The 27,153-nt window shown below is 39.3% G+C and overlaps 1 protein-coding gene across 3 annotated transcripts; it reads left to right on the top strand.

Annotated features, from left to right (window-relative positions):
- Window positions 1–1,603: 1,603 nt before the first annotated feature.
- asmtl (acetylserotonin O-methyltransferase-like) lies at window positions 1,604–27,153 on the top strand. Of its 3 annotated transcripts, none has more exons than XM_061879733.1 (15): window positions 1,613–1,735; window positions 5,883–6,003; window positions 6,071–6,202; window positions 11,744–11,791; window positions 11,869–11,933; window positions 12,146–12,210; window positions 12,280–12,385; window positions 13,710–14,076; window positions 14,155–14,311; window positions 14,399–14,601; window positions 18,463–18,595; window positions 23,968–24,108; window positions 24,196–24,318; window positions 26,513–26,742; window positions 26,921–27,153. In XM_061879733.1, exons 2-14 carry the CDS (start codon window positions 5,911–5,913, stop codon window positions 26,716–26,718), a joined length of 1,839 nt encoding a protein of 612 aa, XP_061735717.1. In that variant the 5' UTR covers window positions 1,613–1,735; window positions 5,883–5,910; the 3' UTR covers window positions 26,719–26,742; window positions 26,921–27,153. The 3 variants fall into 3 exon arrangements, with proteins under 3 accessions (XP_061735718.1, XP_061735717.1, XP_061735719.1); XM_061879735.1 differs by lacking the exon at window positions 1,613–1,735 and adding an exon at window positions 1,750–1,896; XM_061879734.1 differs by lacking the exon at window positions 26,513–26,742 and having other exon boundaries at window positions 1,604–1,735.

Genomic DNA, 27,153 nt, shown 5'->3' with positions numbered 1-27,153 from the left:
GACTTTCTTTTTCTTTTCATTTAGGCCTTAATAAAGTCCTTTGTAATTATTGTTTTACCACTAACCTATTTTTTTATTTTCCCTTTTTCTTTTTATTTAGGCCCCAATACTTCTTTATACTTATTCTTAAACCATCCATCCATTTCCTACCGCTTATTCCATTTGGGGTCGCGGAGGGCGCTGGTGCCTATCTCAGCTACAATCGGGCGGAAGGCATTGTACACCCTGGACAAGTTGCCACCTCATCGCAGATTTTTAAACCATTAAAACTTTTTTCTAGTAACATCCCGACTGTTTTCTTTGTAATTTGAAAGTTTTGTTTTCCTTATTTTGGTCCGATGTTTGTACGTATTGTTTTACCGTTATGTTTTTTTTACTCACTACGTTACTATATGTTGCTATGTATTTTCAAAATTTTGTTGCCTTCATATTGTTCTCAATTGTCCTTGTCCCATTACAACTTTTTACACATAACTGCACAATAAGGTTTTTTACTAATCTAAAATATGGCGTGTCTTAATTTTGGCCCAAATACTCCCTACACTTGTCATCAAACTATTATGACGTTTTACATACAGTGGGGCAAAAAAGTATTTAGTCAGCCACCGATTGTGCAAGTTCTCCCCTTAAAATGATGACAGGGGTCTGTAATTTTCATCATAGGTACACTTCAACTGTGAGAGACAGAATCCAAGAATTCACATTGTAGGAATTTTAAATAATTTATTTGTAAATTATGGTGGAAAATAAGTATTTGGTCACTTCAAACAAGGAAGATCTCTGACTTTAGACTTCCTTTTTATTTTCATTTTAATTTGAACTTTACAGCACAGATAAGAACGAAATTTCGTTACATAAACTCATGGAAGTGCAGGATAAAAAAAAAAGCAATAAAGTGCATATATAATTAAATAAATATATATATAAATAATATATAAATATATATATATAAAATAACTGCGATGAGGTGGCGACTTGTCCAGGGTGCATCCCGCCTTTCGCCCGATTGTAGCTGAGATAGGCGCCAGCGCCCCCCGCGACCCCAAAAGGGAATAAGCGGTAGAAAATGGATGGGGGATATATAAAATAAATAAATATATATGAATATATATAAATACATTACTGTACAGATAAATATATTGCACTTTTTCACATGCGTCCACGTTTATGGATGTATGTTGTATTGTCTTTTTTATTCCAGCGAGTTAAACCAGTACATAATAATTAATATAGTAGTCCTGGGTTCAATACCGGACTCTGGATCTTTCTGTGTGGAGTTTGCATGTTCTCCCCGTGACTGCGTGGGTTAATCCCCTCCAGGTAATCCGGCTTCCTCCCACCTCCAAAGACATGCACCTAGTGTGTGAATGTTTGTCTGTCTATCTGTGTTGGCACTGCGATGAGGACCGACTTGTCCAGGGTGTATCTCGCCTTCCGCCCGAATGTAGAGACTCCAGCGACCACAAAAGGGACACACGGTAGAAAAGCGAAAGGATGGATAGATATATAATATGGGTGTAATAACACCAAAACACATATCGTTAATGTTTTTTGTATCATTATCTCGCGTATAAAAATGACAACTATGTGTTGTTTTTTTTTACAATATTTTTGCAATTCAGTTTAGTTACTTGTAAACAAGCGTCTGATTGGTCAAGCCACCCAACCTGTGACGTCATGACGCATACGTCAGTACGTAACACAAATTCATTTCCGGTGTTCCGGTCTAGTGTCGGTAAGTGTTTTTTAAGTCTCATACATTTATTCGGCATAAAAAAGTGTACAACAAGACTTTTGAATATTTCCATATTTTTACCTTGACGTCTTCGCGTTTGTATCCATACTACACAAGAGTATAGTTAAATTAACTTTTTGTGGCCGAACAAAGTCTATGAGGTAACCAACCATAGGTTAGCGAGTATTGACATTTAAGGTAACTTAAACTGTCACAAGGTTCCGTTGCTTGCTAACATTTTTCTCCTTTATACATTTTTATGCAGGCTTGGCTTTAATGTAGTCGTCAAACACGTGTGCCATGTTTATGAAAAGCACTACGCTGAGAAAAATAACTGTGGATGAACTATCACCTTTTAGTGTTTTGGTTCTGACTTATGCACTTGTAGTCCATACCCCAGCAAAGTACAGGCCCAATAATAATACTCTTAAATGTTCCATTGTAACGATTAACACCACTAGGAGTAGAATAGAATATATCTTGGCACGATATCATTGCCATGATCACGAGTGGCACTGGTGTGGCTGTGTAGTGAGCATAAGTATGTATATATTTATAATGTATGTATATACAAGTTCATTTAGTTTGTACATTTACAGTGGGGCAAAAAAGTATTTAGTCAGCCACCGATTGTGCAAGTTCTCCCATTTAAAATGATGACAGAAGTCTGTAATTTTCATCATAGGTACACTTCAACTGTGAGAGACAGAATGTGAAAAAAAATCCAGGAATTTTAAAGAATTTATTTGTAAATTATGGTGGAAAATAAGTATTTGGTCACTTCAAGCAAGGAAGATCTCTGGCTCTCACAGACCTGTAACTTTAAGAAGCTCTTCTGTCCTCCACTCGTTACCTGTATTAATGGAACCTGTTTGAACTCCTTATCTGTATAAAAGACACCTATCCACAGCCTCAAACAGTCACACTCCAAACTCCACTATGGCCAAGACCAAAGAGCTGTCGAAGGACACCAGGAAAATAATTGTAGACCTGCACCAGACTGGGAAGAATGAATCTACAATAGGCAAGCAGCTTAGTGTGAAAAAAATAACTGTGGGAGCAATTATCAGAAAATGGAAGACATACAAGACCACTGATAATCTCCCTCGATCTGGGACCCCACGCAAGGGGTCAAAATGAACATGAGAACGGTGAGCAAAAATCCCACAACCACACGGAAGGACCTGGTGAATGGCCAGCAGAGAGCTGGGACCAAAGTAACAAAGGTTACCATCAGTAACACACTACGCCAACAGGGAATCATATCCTCCAGTGCCAGACGTGTCCCCCTGCTTAAGCCAGTGCACGTCCAGGCCCGTCTGAAGTTTGCCAGAAAGCACATGGATGATACAGCAGAGGATTGGGAGAATGTCATGTGGTCAGATGAAACCAAAATAGAAATTTTTGGTATAAACTCAACTCGTCATGTTTGGATTAAGAAGAATACTGAGTTGCATCCCAAAAACACCATACCTACTGTGAAGCATGGGGGTGGAAACATCATGCTTTGGGGCTGTTTTTCTGCTAAGGAGACAGGACGATTGATCCGTGTTAAGGAAAGAATGAATGGGGCAATGTATCGTGAGATTTTGAGCCAAAACCTCCTTCCATCAGTGAGAGCTTTGAATGGTTGACCAAATACTTATTTTCCACCATAATTTACAAATGAATTATTCAAAATTCCTACAATGTGAATTCCTGGATTTTTTTTCACATTCTGTCTCTCACAGTTGAAGTATACCTATGATGAAAATTACAGACCTGTGTCATCATTTTATATGGGAAAATTTGCACAATCGGTGGCTGACTAAATACTTTTTTGCCCCACTGTATATATAAATGATATTTGTGAGGTTTTGGAAATTTTACAGTGCCTATTATTCGCAGAAGGTACACATTTATACTATTCAGGAGATGACTTGAAAATCTTTGTCGATAATATTGAAGAGGAAATGGTTACACTAAAATTGTGGTTTGATGTAAATAAATGATCTTTGAATTTGGAAATGACTAAATTTATGGTATTCAGTAATAAAAAAAGATAGAAGTTAAGTTATCCATAAACAATGTGAAAATTGAAAAGGTGTCTGAAATCAGATTTTTGTGGGTCATCTTAGATGAAAAGTTGACATGGAAAGCTCATATATTGCATGTGAAAAATAAGGTGTCTGTGACGGGTCTTCAACCCGGATCGTGTGGGTTGCAGGTCCGATCGATACAAGACACATCATAACAGGATTGACTCGAGTTTCTTATTTCAATAAACAAGTTTTCTTGGAAGTCCGTTGCGCCAATTTCTAGCTCGCCAGCTCTTCCTGCTTGTCGCGGCGCTCCTTTCGGTGGCCGGTGGCTTCGTCTGCTGCGGGGGCTCATCTTGCTCGGGGTCTCTCTCGTCGTTCCCGTGCTCGTCGTTCGCCGTGGTCTTCTCGCCTACTTCTCCCTCGAGTGTTCCTCCTTCGCCCCTTTTATGCTGCAGCAGAAGATGATGGGATTGAGAACAGATATGTAGTTTACGCACCTGACTCGGCTGGCTGCAGCGTCGCTCCGAGTGCGCCCCGCGTCTCTGCTTCGCTGCATGCTCCGCCTTCTCGCCGCCATCTTGGGCCGGACCATTGTTTGTCCGAGTCTGCTGTCGGCTCCGTCTCTCCACAGTGTCAAAGCTTTTTTTTTTTTTAAAAGGTTAAATACAGTTTCCCGTATAAGTCCATGAGAATGTTATACTGCTCAATTATTCTACCTTATTTCAATTATTGTGCAGAAATATGGGGAAATACATACAGTATCACAGCAACATAATGCCTTTATTTCTTTCACAGAAAAGAGCAATTCGTATCATTTTTGCTGTGGGATATAGAGACCGCACAAATCCACTCTTCATTAGGTCAGGATTATTAAAACTAAAAGACATTGTCGAATTGAATACTCTATTAGTGATGTTCAAAGCTAGAAATAAAGTTCTTCCGAAGGACTTAAAAAAGTTTTGTGTTCACGTCTGAAGATGAGAACCACAGAAGGCCGTATGACTTTAAACATCCAAGAGTGCGAACAAACTTGAAACAAATGTGCTGGAGTGAAAGCATGGAATTCTCTAAACAAAGACTTTGAATTCAAAATTTAAAAAGAGTTACAAAAAGAGAAAACTGGAATCATATCAAACTGAATTTTGATTTAGATTGGACGTATCATTGTGAAAATACTTAAAGGAAAATTAAAAAGTATGTTGGAGTTTGGTTGTTGGTGGAGAGAACAGTTAAAAAGTAATCTAAAATAATTTCTGTTAAAAAGGGGGCAGATAAATATAAGAATAGTATTCTTCCATCTGCTCCTTTCTGATCATGGAAATGTATAAGAAACCAAAAAAAACAATGAAAGTGTCAACCGTACGTCGCTTGTATATATGCATTTTCATGAAAAGGAATACAAATAAATGATGATGATTATGATCAACAGGTAGTTCTAGCTCAGAGGAATTTATGATTTAAAGAAAAGAGGTTGGATTAAATAAGTGTAAACTTTTTCTCACTCCTTTTCAAATATGTAAAAAAAAAGAAAGTCCAATGCATATTTGTTTTCGTTTTTTATTCTCCATTGTTTTGATTTTGTTATAATAGCTGTTAAGGCTATAACACTGTTTTGGATCAGGCTTGCTCTTGTTTTTTTGCACATTTGAAAAAAAATTCAATCTTTATTGTCATTGCACATTGTACAACGAAATTGCAAGCAAACTCATTCAGTGCAAATTCATAATGACACATAAAAAACATAAGAACATGGTGCTCAGATAAATAGATACAAATGATACATAAAATACCAAGCACACAGCTCACATGCACAGTTATTATTTTTTATGCCTCATGTTCAGCAACGCTACTGTTCTCGGGTAAAAAGTGTTCTTCAATATGTTGGTCCGGCATTTTACTGTCCTGTATCTCCTGACCGAGGGCAGCAGTTCAAAAAGTTTATGTCCGGGGTGAGATGGATCCCTTATGATATTTTGGGCCTTTTTGGAGCACCTGGCACACTGTACAGTTCATCTAGAGAGGTGCGAGAGCAGCCAGTGATCTTCATGGCAGTTTTTATGTGGTAAATGTGCAAAGCTCAGAATTTGCAACACATTACCTTATTGTGATCTTCATGTTTCTCTTAGAGGGCAGTAAGGTGACCAGAAGACCGCCATGGTGCTGAACCCCGTCATCTCCAGGTTGGCAGGCAAGCTCGTCGTGTTGGCCAGCGCGTCTCCACGCCGATTGGAGATCCTGCGTAATGCGGTGAGTGTCTGGATGTGTACGACACACTCGATCCTGGCAAACTTAACCACTTTTGCCCCCGTGGCAGGGCATGCGATTCGAGGTGGTCCCGTCCTGGTTCAAAGAAACGCTTGACAAGCGACTTTTCAAAGCGCCGCAAGAGTACGCCGTGGAGACGGCCAAGCAGAAGGCTCTAGAGGTGGCGAGGAGGATGCCCTGCGTGAGTTAACTGACTTTTAGGCCATGTACACACGAACACAGAGAGTTTCGAAAACACATATTTGGGGTTAAAACAATCTCCATCCACACAAGTGTAGTTCCAAAACTGTCTATGTCTACACCAGGCCTGGACAATTATTTTGACTTGGGGGCCAAATTTAGAGAAAAGAATGTGTCCGGGGGCCGGTGTATTTATTTTTAGGAACACTAATACAAAACCTCAAAATAATGTTTGATTGAATGCTAAAAACGTGATAACAGACCGCCTTAAAAGACAAAATGGAATTAAATTTTTTTTTACTGAATTAGACACCCAGAATTTACATGAAAATAAAGAAAGTGGGATTTACAATATTAATAAATATAAATGATAAAACACTGAATATTGACAACATATGAACGTTACACCCTCGACATTTTACAATCAAGCAAAACACAACAAAAATGCAACAAACAGCGAAATATTAACGCGAAGGGTAAAAACAACCCCACCTACAATCTGATCTATCACTAAGGTCTCGAACTTTGTTGTAAAAATCTCCTTCCGCGTCTGTCCCCGACTCCCGCATTTCAGTCTGGCCGCTCTGGAAACACTCTGTGGAAACGCTCCCCACCCACACTGCTTGGTGCTTTGTCTGAGCTGCTGTGACGTAAATTACCATAGTAACTAATTAGATTACCATAGTAACTACTACATCATGCAAAAGCGCAGATTCTAACGGTTGAAATACTCTGTATAGTTCAAGACTTACGGTCATTAGAAAACATCACTGCACATCATAATGGCAGCTACACTTTCCATCTTAAAGATCTAAAAAAAATTATTTGAGAATATCCGGTGGGCCAGATTGAAAAGGTTAAAAGGGCCGCATGCAGCCCCCGGGCCTTAATTTGCCCAGGTCTGCTCTACACACAAACGCATACACTTGCTATCAGGCACATTTTGTCCAATCAGAAACCTGAAAAAAACAGCAATATCTGACATGGTGGCATTACACCTCCTATTATGTTTATTTTGATCGACTTTAGACGTACAATGACATGTACATTATCTTTAAAGCCTACCTGCACATACACACAGAATCCTGGGAACATTATTAAAGAGCGAATTCCCGCCTGTGCTGCTAAATCCCAACACTCATAGAATTATAAAGTCTTCTGCAACATGGTGAAGTCTACATTAGCAAAACCCTGTTGCATATTTAAGGGCCAATATAAAATGCACGGACGTGTGCTTGCCACTGCAAAACTCTCATGGAATTATAAAGCATTTAATAATTGATGTAGTAGATGTGTAATGAAGTGTATATTGTCTTTAACGTCAGTACACACTACAAGGAGGACGTTACATCATGTTTATTTTTAGTTGCTTGGTCGCTTTTTAGGCGCAAGCATGGTCGCATGGTCCATCTACTAAAATGGACACAAGACACGTAAGTTAATTTCATGATTTGTCATTAAATAAGGACTAAAAACATAAAATAATGTTGCACCTTTCTTAAGACACAGAACAAAAAGTCTTCGTTTTCAAAGTTGTTCCATCATGTGGAAGTTCGACAGCCATCATATTCAAAACAGATGACTGTCATTTGTGCCGGGGGGAATGTCGCAAAGCCCTTTCGAATGTGTTTTTTTTTATTAATGATGAGTGAAAATAGCTGCATGTTAATGATCAAACATACATTAAGTCCTCTTATAGTGTGTTTAAAGGCAGCAAGGCAGTGTTGTTGAGTTTGGAAATGTTAGCGCACAACCGTGACGTCATCACAAGTCTCCGTTTGTGCAGTGTACACGCATACGCTAAGTAGAGAGTTTTGTATCTCTATATTTTGGCCAGCATTTGTAAAATGCTGGCCAAAGTGTTTTTAAAGACACAAGTATGCGTCTGCGTGTGGACAAGAGGCCGAAACGCAGAGATAAGTTTGCGTTTATTGAATATCTGTGTTCATGTGGACATTGCTTTAGTGTATTGTTGTGGAGGTTTCCTCACAGTGGCAGAGGGGTGTTTATTTATTCAACTGCAGAGAGTACCAGGCAACCTTTTAAGATTATGCTAATACATGGAGGGAGGATTTCATTTTTTGATTTTCATTTCAATAGTAATTTTACTTTAGAGCACAGGTGTCACACTCAAGGCTCAGGGGTCATCATTTTATGTGGACCACAAAAGCCTGTAAATAAAGTGTCAATAAGTACTCTATCTTTTCTTTTTGAATTCATTCAGTCTTTCCAATTTCACAAAAAACATACATACTGCATACAATTGCATATTTTTTAAACATTAATATTATTCAATAACACCACAAATATATTATCATACACTCCAAACATTTTTTGGAAAAAAACAACAACACTTAGATATCTGCATGACTTATTATTTCGACCATGCATATCGTACCCCGCCTTCTGCCCAATTGTAGCTGAGTTAGGCACCAGCGCCCCCCGCGATCCCAAAGGGAATAAACGGTAGAAAATGGATGGATGGATGGCATATAATACAATTACAACATATTTCCAGTTGTTTCATTACAGCAGTGGTTCTCAAATGGGGGTACGCGTACCCCTGGGGGTACTTGAAGGTATGCCAAGGGGTACGTGAGATTTTTTTTTAAATATTCTAAAAATAGCCACAATTCAAAAATCCTTTTTAAATATATTTATTGAATAATACTTCAACAAAATATGAATGTAAGTTCATAAACTGTGAAAAGAAAATACAACAATGCATTATTCAGTGTTGACAGCTAGATTTTTTTGTGGACATGTTCCATAAATATTGATGTTAAAGATTTCTTTTTTTGTGAAGAAATGTTTAGAATTAAGTTCATGAATCCAGATGGATCTCTATTACAATCCCCAAAGAGGGCACTTTAAGTTGATGATTACTTCTATGTGTAGAATTCTTTATTTATAATTGAATCACTTGTAAATAAATATTTCTCCACATAGAAGTAATCATCAATTTACGCCCGATTGTAGCTGAGATAGGCACCAGCGCCCCCCGCGACCCCAAAGGGAATAAGCGGTAGAAAAATGGATGGATGGATCACTTGTTTATTTTTCAACAAGTTTTTAGTTATTTTGATATCTTTTTTTTTTTCAAATAGTTCAAGAAAGACCACTACAAATGAGCAATATTTTCCACTGTTGTACAATTTAATAAATCAGAAACTGATGACATAGTGCTGTATTTTACTTCTTTTTCTCTTTTTTTTTTTTTACCAAAAATGCTTTGCTCTGATTAGGGGGTACTTGAATTAAAAACATTTTCACAGGGGGTACATCTCTGAAAAAAGGTTGAGAACCACTGCATTACAGCATGTCCAAAAAGGAGCAGGAGGAAGATCTTAGTTAATCCCACCGCTGTTCGTATCATTGCAGTTTTAATCCCATGTGTTTGTTCTCTATTTGTAGCACAACAGTGAATAGATAAATGGGTCAATAAATATACAGTAAGTAAGTAAACAAATATTAATACATATTAAACATACATAGAATAATTTTAAGTTCTCATAAATAAATAGTTGTGTAATTTATGGTTCACACACTGCCCTCTGGTAAAGTAAATCGGTAGGCATCTACATCGACAATATGATTTGCCTTAGTAGCTGGACAGGACAAAAAAAAGGGTTCACTTAAGAGATGAATGAGATTTATCTGTAATCTATAATAACAACAACAGATTTTATGGTAAAATTCCGGCAACTAAACTGCCAGTTTTATGACATAAATATTCCCATGATTTTTTTCATTACTGTAAGTGGAAAAACTGGACCACTGTTTTTTTTCTTTACAATAAAATTCCGGCAACAGAGCTGCCAGTTTTTTACTGCAAAAACAGTGGTACCATTTTTCCATTTGAAGTAATACACGGTAAAAAAAAACAACCGCAGATTTCACGGTTAAAAAAACCGGCATCTCAGTTTCCAGAATTTTTACCATAAAAAACAGTGTAACTGAACAATAATATGCTGTAAAAAGTACCAAATTGGTTTACGATACGATTCTGGTGACTGTGCTGCCATTTTTTTACTTTGAAATCTGTGTGTTGTTTTTTTTTTACTGTGTTCAATAAAAAATATAATAATACAATTTTATAGGCAATTGTGTAATAATTTCATGAGGCAAATCCTTAAAGAATTATCCATCCATCCTTTTTTCTATCGCTTGTCCCTACCAGGGTTGCGGGGGTCTGTAGCCTTTCAGAGCTTATATTCATAGTTTATTTACTGTAACAAGCGGCCCTCTGAGGACAGCCATAACTGCGATGTGGCCCCCAATGAAAACATGTTTGACCCCCTGCTGTATATAGTAATATTTTTATTTTATCACAATTGTTAGTGCACGTAGTACATTTTGCTGCCTTCCCCCGGCACCCAGCATTTGGAGATATTTAAGATTCTTTAAAAGAAAGGGCATGGAAACGGAACTAGAGAGTTGTGGGTAGGGATGGGTATCGTTTACATTTTAACCAATAATTGGACCGAATCGTTATAAAAACGGTGCAGATGCTCAGCAACAGCCATACAACTTTACAATTAATGTATCTACTGTGAATTGCTTTTTTCCTCAGTGTGCATTATGGGTGTCCAGATAGTGTTTGTTAAATTATTTATACATAATGCAATTGTTTAGTGTGCAGTATGTATACTTGTACATAGGTGGAATAGTGGTGTTATTTCTCATTTTTAGTTTTTCATAGTTTGTTTTTTTAATTATATTTTACGTTTGTCACTGAATGTAGTATCTGCAGCACAACCACAAAATGTCCCCTATTGTGGGATAAATAAAGGCTAAGCTATCCTGTCAAATACCGATACTTAAAAAAATGGGAAACATGCAGTTATTTGAAAAACTAAAACAATGCCTTTTTAATGGAATTTTGTGACATTCAAGTTAAACAGACAGGTCATTTAAATAGTTAAATTCTGTGTTGTATATATTATAACAGAACATTTTTAGGACAACCAAATATTTTAAAATTATTTTTTGTCATGTCTAAATAATAAAGATAATATGTGGCATTTTTAAACCAATACCATTCGTATATTTTTCCCTAATAGTTTTTCTTGATTTGTTTCCCATTTGTTTTGAGTCAGTGTTAATTAACAATAATTATGAATATTCCATACTATTTCATAGATTCGTGATATCGTTTTTCAAAATAATTTTATTTTAATTTAGTTTTCCATTTTGTGGTTACGAATAATATTCAAATATTACATCTTGCAATAGTCTAGTCTAGTCATTTAATTAAAATACGTATATATTTTTTTAAATCCCTTATTCTTTGCACGTCATGAAATGTATATGAAATTGTTACAGCTTTGGTTCGCTTTCTGCTTCTCTATATAAACCCCACCTTAAACTTCAGCTTTACAGATGCCATGTTGGCTCAGCAGTGCGATATCTGTCCGAGTAAGGGTGCTAAACCTAATAAAACGTCTATTTGAGTGTTTATGTGTTCAAATGGATGATACTGGGCCATGGACGCCAATATTTATGATATCTTTTAATATGTGAAAAATGTTCACTTTTTCAGAACCACCGAAAGACACCCGACATTGTGATTGGAGCTGACACCATTGTGGTATTTAGGCAATATTGCGCAATATTATGCTGTTTTATTGCATGCTATCTATTGATGTGCTCCTCTACAATCCGTAGAGTGTAGACGGCATGATTCTGGAGAAGCCTCGAGACAAGCAAGATGCGTACAGGATGCTCTCAAGGTCTGCTTGAACTTATGAGATAGTGTATAGAGATTGAATTGATTAACGTGGACCCCGACTTAAACAAGTTGAAAAACGTATTCGGGTGTTACCATTTAGTGGTCATTTGTTCGGAATATGTACTGAACTGTGCAATCTACTGATAAAAGTATTAATCAATCAATCAATCAATGGACCAGTAACGTTTGTTTACCGGTACTGTTCTGCTACAGTTTGAGCGGGAAGGAGCACAGCGTCTTCACAGGGGTCGCCGTCGTCCTCTGCCACGACAAAGAAAGTAAGTGACGCTTCTTGAGACTTTTTGGCAATTTTAACGCGAATCAAAAGCCGGCTCTTTTGGCCCCAGATGAGGTTGATTACCAGATAGTGGACTTCTACGAAGAAACCAAAGTGAAGTTCGCCGACCTCTCCGAGGACTTGCTGTGGGAGTACATCGACAGTGGCGAACCCATGTGAGTGTTGATGAGCGCAGCAGGAAGTTACTTGAGGAGGACACTTTTGGACTTTGATTCCAGGCCTTGTGCTTGTTTAGGTAAACTTTAGTTGGACTTTGGCAGCAGAGACAATTCTAGGCTCTCACTTATAGGGGGCGATGCTCCATGCATCAATCAGGAGGTTAATACAACAATCCTGAGGGGCCTTTTTGCAAACTTTAAATAAACATAAAGCTCATTACAATATGGATGCCTTCAATAAAATGTGCAACTATGTAATACATTGTCCGTTAATGCATTAAATAGCGAAATTACCAATTACCGTCTCATCGATAAGTTACAAAATACCGGTAATATTTTTCAAAATTCCATTTGTCATTGCATAAAAATATAGCAAACTAATTAATTCATTCATGGAATGAATGTATTGGTCCACTTTATTTAATGTAATTGGCTAAGTTTGTTTTGGCATAAAAAAGGTTATAATTCAAATGTATTTTTTATTTAAATTTAAAAAAAAAAAGTTTTTATTTCAATAATGAATTAAAAAGGCACATATAGAAAAAAGGTCAAAATGTTGACACTAATAATTAATGACACACTTTATTTTAGCCTTCTTGGAAAATAAAAAAATATAAATTATATGAAACTAATGAAAATTTAATTGGGAATTTGATTTGATTATGAAATAATCTTAAATGGTTATTTTGAAAATATTAATAACGTATTTCAAGACATACATATATATTTAATGCCCATTGGCGTGGCGCAGCGGAAGAGTGGCCATGCGCAACCCGAGGGTCCCTGGTTCAATACCCACCTAGTACCAACCTCGTCACGTCTGTTGTGTCCTGAGCATGACACTTCACCCTTGCTCCTGATGGGTGCTGGTTGGCGCCTTGCATGGCAGCTCCTTCCATCATTGTGTGAATGTGTGTGTGAATGGGTAAATCTGGAAGTAGTGTCAAAGCGCTTTGAGTACCTTGAAGGTAGAAAAGCGCTATACAAGTACAACCCATTTATTTATCATTTAAGTAGTGTCAAAGCAATTTGGGTACCTTGGAGCTAGAAAAAGCGCCATACAAGTACAACCCATTTATCATTTATTTTTAAATAAAATATGATAAATTTAATGGTATTTTATTTAATTCTGTTGATGTAATTGTAACCACTTCTGTAATGGGAGAGGGTGTGGGTTTGATTCCCAGCCAGGGTTGTCATTCACATGATGAAAATTTAAATAATATTGTGGTATTTTTATTGATTTAATGTCATTGTGATTGTTTTACAGTTATGTAATTCTGTTTTGTGTGTGTGTATGTGTATGTGTGTGTGTTTTTAGGGACAAAGCGGGCGGCTATGGCATCCAGGCACTAGGCGGCATGTTGGTGGAGTACGTACACGGAGACTTCCTCAACGTTGTGGGTTTCCCCCTCAACCACTTCTGCAAAAAGCTGGACGTCATCTACAACCGCCCTCCCTCCTGCGACGCTGCCCCCTGTCCAGCTCCGAATCAGCCTCCGCTAAGTTCATCAAGCAGGCACGCAGCATGGCCTGCATGCAGTCAGTCTGGGGAAACACTACCATCTACCACCAGCAGGGGGCAGTTGATACATGATTTCCACTTCATAGAATGTGGGGACAGTGAAGAAGCCAGAGAGGACTTGCAGAGAATCATTCCACTGATGGATGGATTCAAAGCCTCCAAGGTAAGCTGGGATCATTTCAGTGTTATTTTGTGTTTGAATTCACCTTTTTTGTATACTTTGTTGCAAATCTTTTTTCAGGCACTGTTTACTGCCTCCAAGATGGGTGTGTTTGACCTTCTCCAACGCAGGCTGGCCCTTAACGCAGCTCAGGTGGCCCAAGAGCTGAAATCCTCCGTAAAGGGAACGGAGCGTCTGTTAGAGGCGTGCATCTCGCTAAATCTGCTAAAGATTTCAAGTTCGTCCCAGATTTTTTTTTTTCCTCCCGTCATCTTCTCTAAATCAGGCTGTTTTACTTTGCTCATGTTGTTATTCTCACTTCCAGAGTGTGAGGCGCACCCCGTGTATGAAAACACGGACCTGGCCAAACGCTTTCTGCTGTCAGACGCCCCGTGGTCGCTGCTAGGCTACATCGCGCACTGCAACGACACCGTCTGGCCACTCTTCAACCACCTGGACAGCGCCGTGCAGGAGGGCGCCAACCAACACCACAAGGCCTTCGGGAAGAATCCTGGCAACCTGTTTCAGGTAAATGTCATTTATATATTAGGACTGGGCAATATGGCTGAGAACTGTATCCGGATATATGTGTTTTCTATTGATGGATATCGATAATCATTCATATTCTTGATGGCCTTTTGAAAATCAGGGTCAGGAGAAGAATATATTAAATGTAAACATTTTATTAAAAATTGTTTCTCTGATTATAATCCCCTCAACTATCAAGGCAAAAAGGAAAGGAAATGTCCACACAAGCATGGAAAACAATCATGTAAACTAAATTCTAAAATCACATTCAACACTTAACTATAACCTCTTAAAATACAGGTGTAAAAAGTAGGAATTTGAAATAAATTCTCAAAAAGTGTACCAAAATAGTGCAATGTGTAAAAATGTAAACATAGAAAAACCCAAAAATGGCTATTTTCTGCAGGTTTAGTGCCTCTAGTACAGCTCTAAAGGGTGAGCGCGGCTAAAGTGGTGTATTACTGGTCTTGGTGGGGACGAGCGCCTCGCATCATTAATCAGATCACATTGGTCTGACTATGGTCCTTTTTTTTTTAAATCCCAAAAAACTGCCTGTTTTATTTACAATTGTTTCACTCTGCAGCACTCATTTTTACTTTCTCTTCTCACTCCATGCAAACGTGAGACAACAACATGGTGCAACCAAATGTCATAGTTGATATTGTGACCTGATTGACTGTTGGCGTGTCACTCCCACTGATCAGTGATCACTTTCTGGGTTGTTCGGTTACCAAAGAGCAAGTGCCTTTGTTCATGCAACCAACCTTGCTTTGCAACTTCCGCTTTCTTCCGACAGAAGAAAAAAATAAACATTTTATCGTGCACATTCTATTGCAGCCTTTTGATGTTGTTTTGTCTCCTATATATTGCACTACACAGCAGCAGAACGAATACTGTAATAGCCAGCAAACTACTTAGTGAGTATTATTTGTGCTTATGTGTGTTTTTCAAATGTAGCCTGTATTGTCTGAGGTTTACACCAACAACTGAGTAACAACATTTTAAAGCACCTGCAGAGGTAAAAAGCAATGTTCATGATACTTGATATCTTGGGTGTTAATTAAGAAGACTTACATCAGCCGTGTTTTTTGCTGGTTGTATTTTGCATACATGGGTTGGAGTTTTGCTTTTTCAATTTTGACAACAAAGGGCAAGCTTATTTATAGAGCACAATTGGTACATAACTCAATTCAAAGGGCTTTACAGAAAATTACAAATAAAGCAAACATAAAAATAAAAAATCATAAAAATATGCGATTTGCTACACGTGAGGATTTTTTATGTAATGTAAATACTATTTGTTTGTGTTATGTGTGTGTGTTTTTTTAAATACAAGTACAGTTTTTCCTCAGTGGTCCCCCATTTAGTATATGATAAAGTATTTGCCAATTATTTTTGTCAAAATATTCCCCTATTTGTTGTGTTCCTTCCCAGTGATCGTACTTTCAAACATAGCACCCAACAAACTAGTCTGTTGATTGCATATGATTCCATGGAATCGAGTGCCCAGATGAAGATGTCCATGTGTTGAGGACTCAGGATTTGTTTTTTTTATTATGTACGACTACAAAATAAGCCAAAAAAAAACAGCACTTTAATAAAGATCGTGAGAAACACTAATGAATTGAAACAATATGTATTCTATTGCCGTATCATCACTAATAGTCTTTTAAAAGTAAATACAACAAGGGCTGATTATTTTATAAATCAGGTAATCTATCGATTAGTTTGTTCGATATCAGATAAAACACATTTTATAGGTAAAATGCATATTTGAGGTAAAATATGGGTTGGTGCTTCTGAATTGGCAAACCAGGGTGGTGGTTATTTTCTTTAGGAAGGGGAACCAGACAGTGTGTTCCACCTATCGTGGGATCACACTCCTCAGCCTTCCCAATAAGGTATGTTTAGATGTACTGGAGAGGAGGCTACACCAGATCGTCGAACCTGGGATTCAGAAGGAACACTGTGGTTTTCTTTCAGTAACAGTGGAGCAGCGCTATACTCTCAGCAGGGTCCTTGAGGGTGCCTGGGATTTTGCCCAACCAGTTTACATGTGCTTTATGGACTTGGAGAAAACATTCAACCGTGTCCCTCTGAAAGTCCTGTGGGGAGTGCTCAGAAAGTATGCGGTATCGGACCATCTGATTGTGGCAGTCCACTACCTGTGTGATCTGTGTCAGAGCTTGGTCCGCATTGCCGGCAGTAAGTTGGACTTGTTTCCAGTGAGGGTTGGACTACGCCAGGACTGCAATTTGTCACAGATTTTGTTTACAACTTTTATGGACAGAATTTCTAGGCACAGTCAGGGCGTTTAGGTGGCTGCAGGATCAGGTCTCTGCTTTTTGCGGATGATGTGGTCCTGCTGGTTTCATCTGGCCAAGATATTTAGCTCTCACTGGATCGGTTCACAGTCGAGTGTGAAGCGACTGGGATGAGAATTAGCACCTCCAAGACCGAGTCCATGGTTCTCACCCAGAAAAGGATGCAGTACCATCTCGGAGTTGGGGAATAAATCTTGCCCAAAGTGGAGGAGTTTATGTATATTCAAGTCTTGTTCACGAGTAGAGGAAGAGTAGGTCATGAGGTCTACAGGCGAATCTCAGCGGCGTCTTCATTAATACGGAACCTACATCGATCCGTGTGGTAAAGAAGGAAGGCGAAGCTTTCAATTTACCGGTCGATCTACCGGCCTGAACTACCGATGAGGTAGTTCAGGCCTCGGACGCCTCTTTGGGGAGGTGTTTAGGGCATGGCCGACCGGCAGGAGGCCACAGAAAAGACCCAGGACACGTTAGAAGATCATTTCTACCGGCTGGCGTGGGAATGCCTCAGGATCCTTTGGGAGGAGCTGGACGAAGTGGCAGGGGAGAGGCAAGTCTGGCCTTCTCTGTTTAGGCTGCTGCCCCTGCAACCTGACCTGAAATAAGCGGAAGAAGATAGATAGATGGATAGTTAAAATAAATAAAATAATTTGCCTTTTTTAAATAATATATGTACGAACATCATCAACTTTAAAATTGCACATTTATTATGTGGGCATTAATACAAATAAAAAAAATGTATTAATTTAAAACTCTCCGCTATTTGTTGCCACACAAATCATGACACCCACATTTTCTTATCTCTTTTGCAGCGGCCGTGCGGAAACAATGTCAGCATATTTAATGTCCCAGGCAATCTTTGTGGTCTGGGTATAGGTACCCTCATTAAATAATTAATCAAAGCAACAACATATCAATCTCAACTTGTTTTCATAAAATTAATGGCTTTGATTGATTTATCGCTCAGCCCTGATATACACCTACACAAAAAGCACATGAAACACAAAACAAACAAAAAATGGCACAGTGTGAGTACACCCGAAAGAAAACCAATCAAGTGCAATTCAATCAATCAATCAATGTTTACTTATATAGTCCTAAATCACTAGTGTCTCAAAGGGCTGCACAAACCACAACACAAACCACTACGACATCCTCAGTAGGCCCACATAAGGGCAAGGAAAAGTCACACCCAGTGGGACGTCGGTGACAATGATGACCCGGTGGGACGTCGGTGACAATTTCAAAATTATGTAAGTTAACTAAGTTTTCATTAAAAACAAGGCAGAGTATTTCTAATATTTTTGGCCACTGTAATGTTACACACAGTTTGAACAGTAACATTAAGTTTGAATATAGGAAAATAAAACACTGGACATGAATAGTGAATCATTTTTTTTTAATTATATTTGATTAAGTGAGTCTTTCGTGTACCATTAGTAGTACACGTACCGCAGTTTGAGAGTCACTGGCCTTGATGTCCTCTACATCCTGCCTGAGAGAGGTCACCATGTTTTTGCATCTTTTGGTTTGGCAGAATACCGTCTACAGCGGCCAGGAAGTCAAATTGAGGTTCATGAAGGCTATGGACAACATCGCCAGAGTGACGGGAAGAGCGGTGGCGACAGCCTTTGACCTGTCCGCTTTTAAGACCGCCTGTGACCTCGGAGGTAATAAATAGTGTCGCCATTCATTTTATTTTTAAGGGGAACACCAGCATTTTTTTAAATCATAGAATTTCATCTTAGGGATGTTTTATCAACATGAAGTTCTTCAATCTTCACAGGGTATTCGCGGGGTCTTAAAAAGTCTAAAAACTTCTTAAATATAATAATTTGAAGTTAAGACCTTAATATGTCTAAAATTCTCCTAAAATCTCATAAAAGATCTGAGATGCAACTTTGAAAGGTCTTAAAAATGTGCATAAACTTCAATCTCGCTTTGAAATGTTTTGATTTTTGAGGACGCTATAATGTAACTACACAGCGGAGCTAACTGCGCTGCTTGGTCAGAATATATCGAACGCCACCAGCTATTGTTGTTCACGCGCAGCTGTGTGTTGACAGCTTAGTTAGCATAACGAAAGTCCACAGCAAAGCCAAATTACTTGCAAAACATGGGTAAGTAAAAATTCAAGGATTTGTGTCTCCTGAACGATCAATTTAATGCATGGTTGAAGCCGGTGGATGGAAAACGTATAAAGTGTTTTGTATCCAGGTGTGCAGCCATGGAGAAGGGAAGCGTTTGTTAACATGGCGGTAAAAGTGAATGGAATTATAATGTAAAAGTAAAAAATCAGGGATAAGTTTCCTGTCAAATGATGCTGAAATGCCACAAACACTTTACAAGGTAACCCCTCCAAAGGAGTGTTACGTGTGTTAAGTGGCGCCAATTGCCGAAGGAGATCAATATTAGATGTTTAGTAGTGAAATCATACTAATTTATCTATGCTAGTAGTGTACTCAGCAGTAAAACTATAAGAAAAAAAACATAATTCTCTTATATTATTTGTATTATTTGTTCCAATAATTTCAGGTTAGCTTCTCATGCCTAATCTTTTCTCAAAGTTTATACAGCAACCGACATTAAAAGTGTTTAGTGTTTACACCAGGGGTGTAACGGTACACAAAAATTTCGTTTCGGTACGTACCTCAGTTCAGAGGTCACGGTTCGGTTCATTTTCGGTACAGTAAAAAACAACAAAATATAAATGTTTTGGTTATTTATTTACCAGATTTGTAAACAATGGCTTTATTCTTTTAACATTGGGAACACTATAATAATTCTGCCCACGTTAATCCACATCAAACTGCCTCAAGTTGTTGCTTTGATTAAAAAAAATGACAAAACCTTTCTTCTACATGTAAAAAGTGCAACATTAAACAGTTTCAAGTCAACTCATCATGCTTAATTTATTACAGCATTTGGCAAGCCTGTAGTGGACTTTTATTATGTAAATGTTATATTTGTATCAACATGTGATAGCAGGGACCCTGCCATTCACAACTAGGCTGCTACATTACTAATGATTCATGTAACTATAGCTGAAAAAAATAGTAATACAGCAACACAATGGAGTTCAATGAAATAACAGACAGGGCTTTGCTGCCCCTAAAACACACACACACACACACACGCGCATACGCGCGCACACACACACACGCACCTACGCGCACACACACACACCGCAAAATGAGTTAACGTTACGCTAAAAGCTAATTAACCTTCACCTCAAGCCAGAATTGCGAGCGAGCTGAGCTGCAGTTTAAGTTTCTAGAAGGTCAACGGGCTCACAGTGATGTTTGTAATAGTTGTAACTGGGAAGTGTTTTTTATGATTTGGGGAGAGTACGCTGTCCGCTGCTGTCCTGCTAAACGGATATCCGCTCGATTCTGAAGCGGTGTCTACATCGCTCTGAATACGCCCTGCTGATTGGCTGTTACATCGCTCTGAATACGCACTGCTGATTGGCTGTTACATCGCTCTGAATACGCACTGCTGATTGGCTGTTACATCGCTCTGAATACGCACTGCTGATTGGCTGTTACATCGCCCTGAATATGCACTGCTGATTGGCTTTGTATGTAACCAATCAGATGGTTTTGTGGGCGGGACAATGCTTGCTGGTCAGACAAAGGCAGAAAGCAGAGCAGCTTGTGAAGACTTATTCTTACAAATTCGTTTGATACGCCCGCGTGCCGAACCGAAACCCCCGTACCGAAACGGTTCAATACAAATACACGTACCATTACACCCATAGTTTACACTCATCTAACTTTGGGGTGAAGAAAGCAATGGAGATTTGCAAATGTCATCTTGCCTGAATAAAAACTAATCCTTGTGTATAGAGATGTCTGATAATGGCTGTTTTGCCGATATACGATATTCCAATATTGTCTAACTCTTATTTACCGATTCCGATAATAACCGATACCGATATATACGGTCGTATAATTAACACATTATTATGCCTATTTTTTTTTGTTATGCCCTGGTGGATGCATTAAACAATTTAACAATGTTTTCCAAAATAAGAGAACAACTTCAACTCAAACTATGGAAAAAAGTGCCAATATAGCACTTCCATTTTTATTATTGAAGTCACAAAGTGCATTTTTTGTTAACATGCCTCAAAACAGCAGCTTGGAATTTGGAATATGGTCTCCCTGAGATAATTCCTAATACCCACTACATCTATGGGAAACACTATACTTTGACTTTCACAAAGTCTAAGTCTAAGAAAGTGCATTATTTTTAATTTTTGTAAATATGCCTCAAAACAACAGCTACAAAAACAATGAAGGCACACAGCTTCAATCCAAAGTATACTAGAGTAATAAAGTAAACGATAACATAGTCCTCCTTTAGTGCCGGACTGCCTGGCCAACTGTATAACAGGAAATTATAAACTGGGCTCAATTTGCCCTGCTGTCATGTATTTGTATGAGTAACACAAATGTGCTGCAAGCGAGTGGTGAGTGCTTAAAAGCCTACTGAAACCCACTTCTACCCACCACGCAGTCTGATAGTTTATATATCAATTATGAAATATTAACATTGCAACACATGCCAATACGTTCTTTTTAGTTTACTAAATTGCAATTTTACATTTCCCGGGAATTTCTTCTTGAAAACGTCGTGTAATGATGACGCGTACGCAAGACGTCAAAGGTTTTTAGGAAGTATGAGCGCTGCGCACACACACAGCTAAAAGTCGTTTAACGGCATAATTATACAGTATTTTGGAGAACTATGTCGCTGAATCTTTTGCAATTTGTTCAAATAATATTGGTGAAGTCAAAGTAGCAAGATGGAGTTGGGAAGCTTTAGCCTTTAGCCACACAAACACACGGTGATTCCTTGTTTAAAATTCCTGGAGGTGAAAATTTACTATCAAGCGAACATGAAACACGATGGAATGTCAACCAGCAGGTTTCGGTGAGAAAATTGTGGTTAAAAAGTCGCTTCTTACCGGAGAAAAGCTGAGCTTGCCCTGTCCATAGCTGCCGTCGACTCCCCTGAGACACTGCACGTCAAGACACCCATGGACGTACACCTACGACTATCAAGTACTATTTAACTTACTAAAACACTAGCAGCACAATAGAAAGATAAGGGATTTCCCAGAATTATCCTAGTAAATGTCTCTAAAAACATCGGAATCCGTCCCAATGCAATCGCGTTTGGTTTTTTTTGAAACTTTTTTTTTTTTTTTTTGTAGTCCGTCGCTATCAATATCTTCAAACACGAATCTTTCATCTTCGCTCAAATTAATGGGAAAATTGTCGTTTTCTCGGTCCAAATAGCACTTTTTGTTGGAGGCTCCCATTATAAACAATGTGAATATGTGAGGAGCCCCCACACTTGCGACGTCATCGTCTGCGACTTCCAGAAGAGGCAGGGCTTTTGTCTTAGCACCGAAAGTTGCGAACTTTATCGTGGATGTTCTCTACTACTCAATCATTTCAGCAAAAATATGGCAATATCGCGAAATGATCAAGTATGACACATAGAATGGACCTGCTATCCCCATTTAAATAAGAAAATCTCATTTCAGCAGGCCTTTAAAGTGGCTGAACAGTCAGCCAGAGCTTCTGAAATGCTGCATTGAGACAGGGCATCTCCATACACTGCAAGCTGCAAAGTGTGTGCCATGCAGGGCAGACTATCCACACCAAACTCCATCGTAGCCATATTGCATGTGTTGTCCCTGACCACAACAGGTTTTTTGTTGTATATTTGTTTTTTCTCAGCAAAGTCTTTAAGCGACAACTGTGTGGTACTACTTTTTTCGATGTTTGCTTTTTATCCATCTTCCGCTTGTATTGATTGTGTATCTCCTTATGATTCTTGAAAAGTTAGGAGATCAAATTGCTCATATTAAAGGACAGACGTTTTGGTTCCTCCTCGCATAAACAACTTTTTGCAGTCATTGCAAATTGCCATTTTTTTATCTGTCAGACACACTTTAAAATAATCCCAACCCATAGACATGGTGTCGTTAGTCAGTCACCGAGCGACAACACACTCCTGTTGTTTTTATGCTCCGCTCGCGGCGGTTTGATGAGGTCATCAAGCGTCGCCAGTAAACCTCTCATGCTGCAGTCGTGCTGCAACTCCTGTGTTACGTGTGGGAGGGGCTGCTGACTGGGTTTATATCTGTTTACCGCTCCGTACAAAGGGTTTTAAAAAGTCAGTAATTTTACTTTTTGAAACCGATACCAATAATTTCCGATATTTCATTTTATAGCATATATCGTCCGATAATATCGACAGACCGACAATATCAGACATCTCTACTTGTGTATTAACAATATGTTCTCAAAAAAGTCACAAAAAACAGGTAACAATGTATCCATACACACCAGATACAAAATGAACAGAGCACATTATTTTATGTTATCCACATTATTCACATCCAAATTATGTTTGAGGCTTGCAAGCTATAATGGACTTCCTTTTTTTAGACAGCCACTCTGTCTGCACACATTGTTTTTCCCAACTTTGTTCAGATACAGAAGTACTGTAAATGTTTTTTATCGCTTTGCTACATTCTAACAACCGAGAAAAACATTACCAAAGTTAACCATTTAGCTTCAGCAGAGATGCTAACTGTCCCTTTCACAGACAAATATATTGTTGTGCTTTCGTCAACCATGGCTGATGTTGATGTTACATGAAAACACTTGTTATGAAGCACACTGCACCTTTGGACAGAAAACACCTCTAGTACAAATCAGACAATTGGCTGTTTCGATGTTTGCTAATATTTTTTTCAATAAGTTTGCACTAGAGAAGCTCCTGGTGTATTTAGTTAGTTTAACCATTTTGTTTTTCAATGTGAAAGAGCAGTGAATGAATTCATTTGCATTTTGGAACTTTGATTTTACTTGTATTTGTATTCTTTATCCGTATGGATGTGAAATGGTCTTACATTATTTTCAGAATAGTCTTAAAAAAAGTGTTAGATTTGAAATGTTGAAACCTGCAGAGACCCTGCTTCAGGCGCCACCTTGAATGCCTTGCTGTGTGTTTTTGGAAGGCTGTACAGGTGCCATGGCTGCTGAAATCACCAGAGCTCACCCTGGGATGTCTGTGACTGTGTTCGACTTACCCACTGTTATCGAAATGACTCATCATTTCCATTCGCCGTGCGCTGATGACAGGGTTACGTTCGTGTCAGGTATTATTATTCTTATCATTGTTGTTAGTGGCCCAACAAACCTCCATTGTGCACGCTAAAGCATCTCTGCGCTCGCTGCACCAACAGGAGACTTCTTCAAAGATGCTTTACCCAAAGCCGACTTGTACATCCTTTCTAGAATCCTCCACGACTGGTCCGATGAGAAAGTGCACTTATTGCTGGGCAGAATCGCAGGGATGTGTACGCCAGGTAAACTACACAGCATCACAACTGGACACGCACACCCGAGTCGCACTCTCACTACCATTTTGTACGACCGTTTCTATCATAGATGTACGAATGATGCGGAAAAAAAACATGCATGCTAACATTGGCGTACCCTGTTGCCATGCCTTTACATTGATCGCTGCAATATATTACTCCACTGTCTCTACCTTGATGCAGCGGTCCAATTTTTTGCTGCACGCTTTCTCCTCTTGGATAACATTTCAGGACACATTTCTTGCCTTTGATCGCTGCAATATTATACTCCACAGTTTCCACTTTGCTGCAGTGCTCGGTTTTATCAGCCTCATCTTGGATAAAAAGAACAAATTCTATCACAAGCTTTCCCTGTTGCTGTACATAAGCTCTAGATGCAGTAGTATTATACTCCACCCTCTCCACTTTGCCATTTTTTCACTGCCCTAAATCTCCTTTTAGATACAATTTCTGGACACAATTCCTGGCATGTTTCTTATCTTTAGTCTGCCATTATTTTACTCCTCAGTCACCAATGTGCTGCAGTGCCCCGCTTTCTCACTGCCGTCAGTCTCTTCTTGGATAAGATTTCCAGAACACATTAGCTTTCCCTGTTTCTGTGCATTAGCTTTGGATAAAACCTCACAGTCTCCACTTTGCTTAATTTCTTTGTTTTATCACTGCCCTTAGTCTTCTTTCAGGACACACTTCTTGCCATGTTTCATGGCAACTTTGCTGCAGTGCTCCGGTTCTCACTGCCCTCAGTCTCTGCTTGGATAACATTTCCAGACAGATTCTATCATAAGCGTTCCCTATTGCTGTACATCAGCTCTGAATGCTGCAGTATTATACCCTCTCCACTTTGCCACGGTGGTCTGTTTACTCACTGTCCTTAATCTCCTCTTGGATAACATTTTAGGACTTATTATAGTATGAGATTTCCCTATTGCTTTACATAAGCTCTGAATTCTATGAGCAATTAAGCAATTGAATGCTATACTCCAACCTCTCCATTTATGCCACAGTGCTCCGTTTTCTCACTTCCCTCAATCTCCTTTTACATACAATTTATGGACACAATTCCTGCCATGTTTCTTATTTCTAGTCGCTGCAATTACTTTGCAGTGTCCCTTTTATCACTGCCCTCAGTCTCCTCTTGGATAAGATTTTCAGAACACATTGTATTGTTACCTTTCCCTGTTTCTATGCATTAGCTCTGGATAAAACTTCACATTTTCCACTTTGCCACAGTGCTCTTTTTCTCACTGCCCTAAATCTTCTTTTGGTCAAAATTCCAGGACACATTTCTTATTATACCACACTCACTCCACTTTGCCGCAGTGCTCCTCTTTATTTTTGTCCTCAGTTTCTTCTCGGATAAAAGTTCTGGAAATATTGCTTCATACGCTTTTCCTATTGCTGTACATCAGCTCTGGATGCTGCAGTATTACACACCAAACTCTCCACTTTTCTGCTGCATTCAATTTTATTGTTTTTTTCTGCCCACAGTCTCTTCTTGGATAAAAATAGTAATTTACTATCAAATTGGCTTCACCTTGGAAGAGGGGTTTGTGCGTCTGCCTCACAATACGAAGGTCCTGCAGTCCTGGGTTCAATCCCAGGCTCGGGATCTTTCTGTGTGGAGTTTGCATGTTCTCCCCGTGAATGCGTGGGTTCCCTCCGGGTACTCCGGCTTCCTCCCACTTCCAAAGAAGTGCACCTGGGGATAGGTTGATTGGCAACACTAGTGTGAATGTTGTCTGTCTATCTGTGTTGGCCCTGCGATGAGGTGGCGACTTGTCCAGGGTGTAAGATGCCTTCCGCCTGATTGTAGCTGAGATAGGCACCAGCACCCCCCGCGTCCCCAAAAGGGAATAAGGGGTAGAAATGGATGGATGGTCTATCAAATTGAATGAGTCATTAGAGACACTGGTTCTCTTCCATTGTTGATTGTTTGGCACGGTTTTCAGGGTTTTCCACAATGCGAATTTATTGGGGGGAAAAACACAGTAGGAGGTATTTGTAGGGGTCTTAAAAATCGTATTTTAGTCGGACTAGCCCAATAATGACATTCTTGCTGATGCCATGTATGCACAGTGACTTCCTGCGTGAATGAACCTCATGCTTAAACAAATCAAATTTTCTTGCCACTGAGATTTGAATGGTTCAGGCTAAAATGCCTCGCTAAAATCTGTACGTGCAGGTTGCGGGCTCCTGCTGAGCGAGATCTTCCTGGACGAGGGTAGAACAGGGCCGAGTCGCGGGCTGCTCCAGGCCCTCAGCATGAGCGAGGGCAGGCAGAGGAGCGCCGGCGAATACGACCTGCTTTTGAAGAGCCACGCTTTCATCGCCGCGGGTATCAAACAGACGGGCAACCTGCTGGATGCCATGCTCTGCGTCAAAGTGTAACTTTACACCACCGCCGCGACGAAGGTCAAGTTGGTTTTGTTTTTTTGATCGACATTTACTAGCCGAATAGGTCCTTAAACACAGCACCACACGTTAGAAGGCGCTTTTGGCAATAGAGGCAAGGGAACATCTTCAGCCAATGTGTCGAAATCACGTTTTAACGCTCAGACGCTGTCCGCCCTCCTTTGCGTTGAACATGCAGGCCACGCAGTCCTCATCGCTGAGACCATGTTGGATGAGCGGTCCCCTTACTCGGCCCTGCAGTCCCTCAACATGCTGGTCCAGACCGAGGGCCTGGAGAGAACGCAGCGCCAGTATGCAGACTTGCTGGGAAAACACGGCTTCGGGAGGGCACTCGGGTTTCACACCATGAACTTCCTGGACGCTTTTATTGCCTTTAAACTGTGACAAGAATAAACTCACACGTGTAAATTG

Source organism: Nerophis ophidion, linkage group LG19 (genome assembly GCF_033978795.1).
Source record: "Nerophis ophidion isolate RoL-2023_Sa linkage group LG19, RoL_Noph_v1.0, whole genome shotgun sequence".
NCBI lineage: Eukaryota > Metazoa > Chordata > Actinopteri > Syngnathiformes > Syngnathidae > Nerophis > Nerophis ophidion.
The sequence above is the reverse complement of the archived record's forward strand: the minus strand, read 5'-3'. Positions and strand labels throughout refer to the sequence as shown.

Coding starts and splice junctions, on each gene's coding strand:
- asmtl (XM_061879734.1), top strand. CDS start 5,911: ATGGTGCTGAACCCCGTCATCTCCAGGTTGGCAGGCAAGCTCGTCGTG. Junction 11,934..12,145: donor GCGTACAGGATGCTCTCAAG/GTCTGCTTGAAC, acceptor GTTCTGCTACAG/TTTGAGCGGGAAGGAGCACA. Junction 12,211..12,279: donor CCTCTGCCACGACAAAGAAA/GTAAGTGACGCT, acceptor TTTTGGCCCCAG/ATGAGGTTGATTACCAGATA.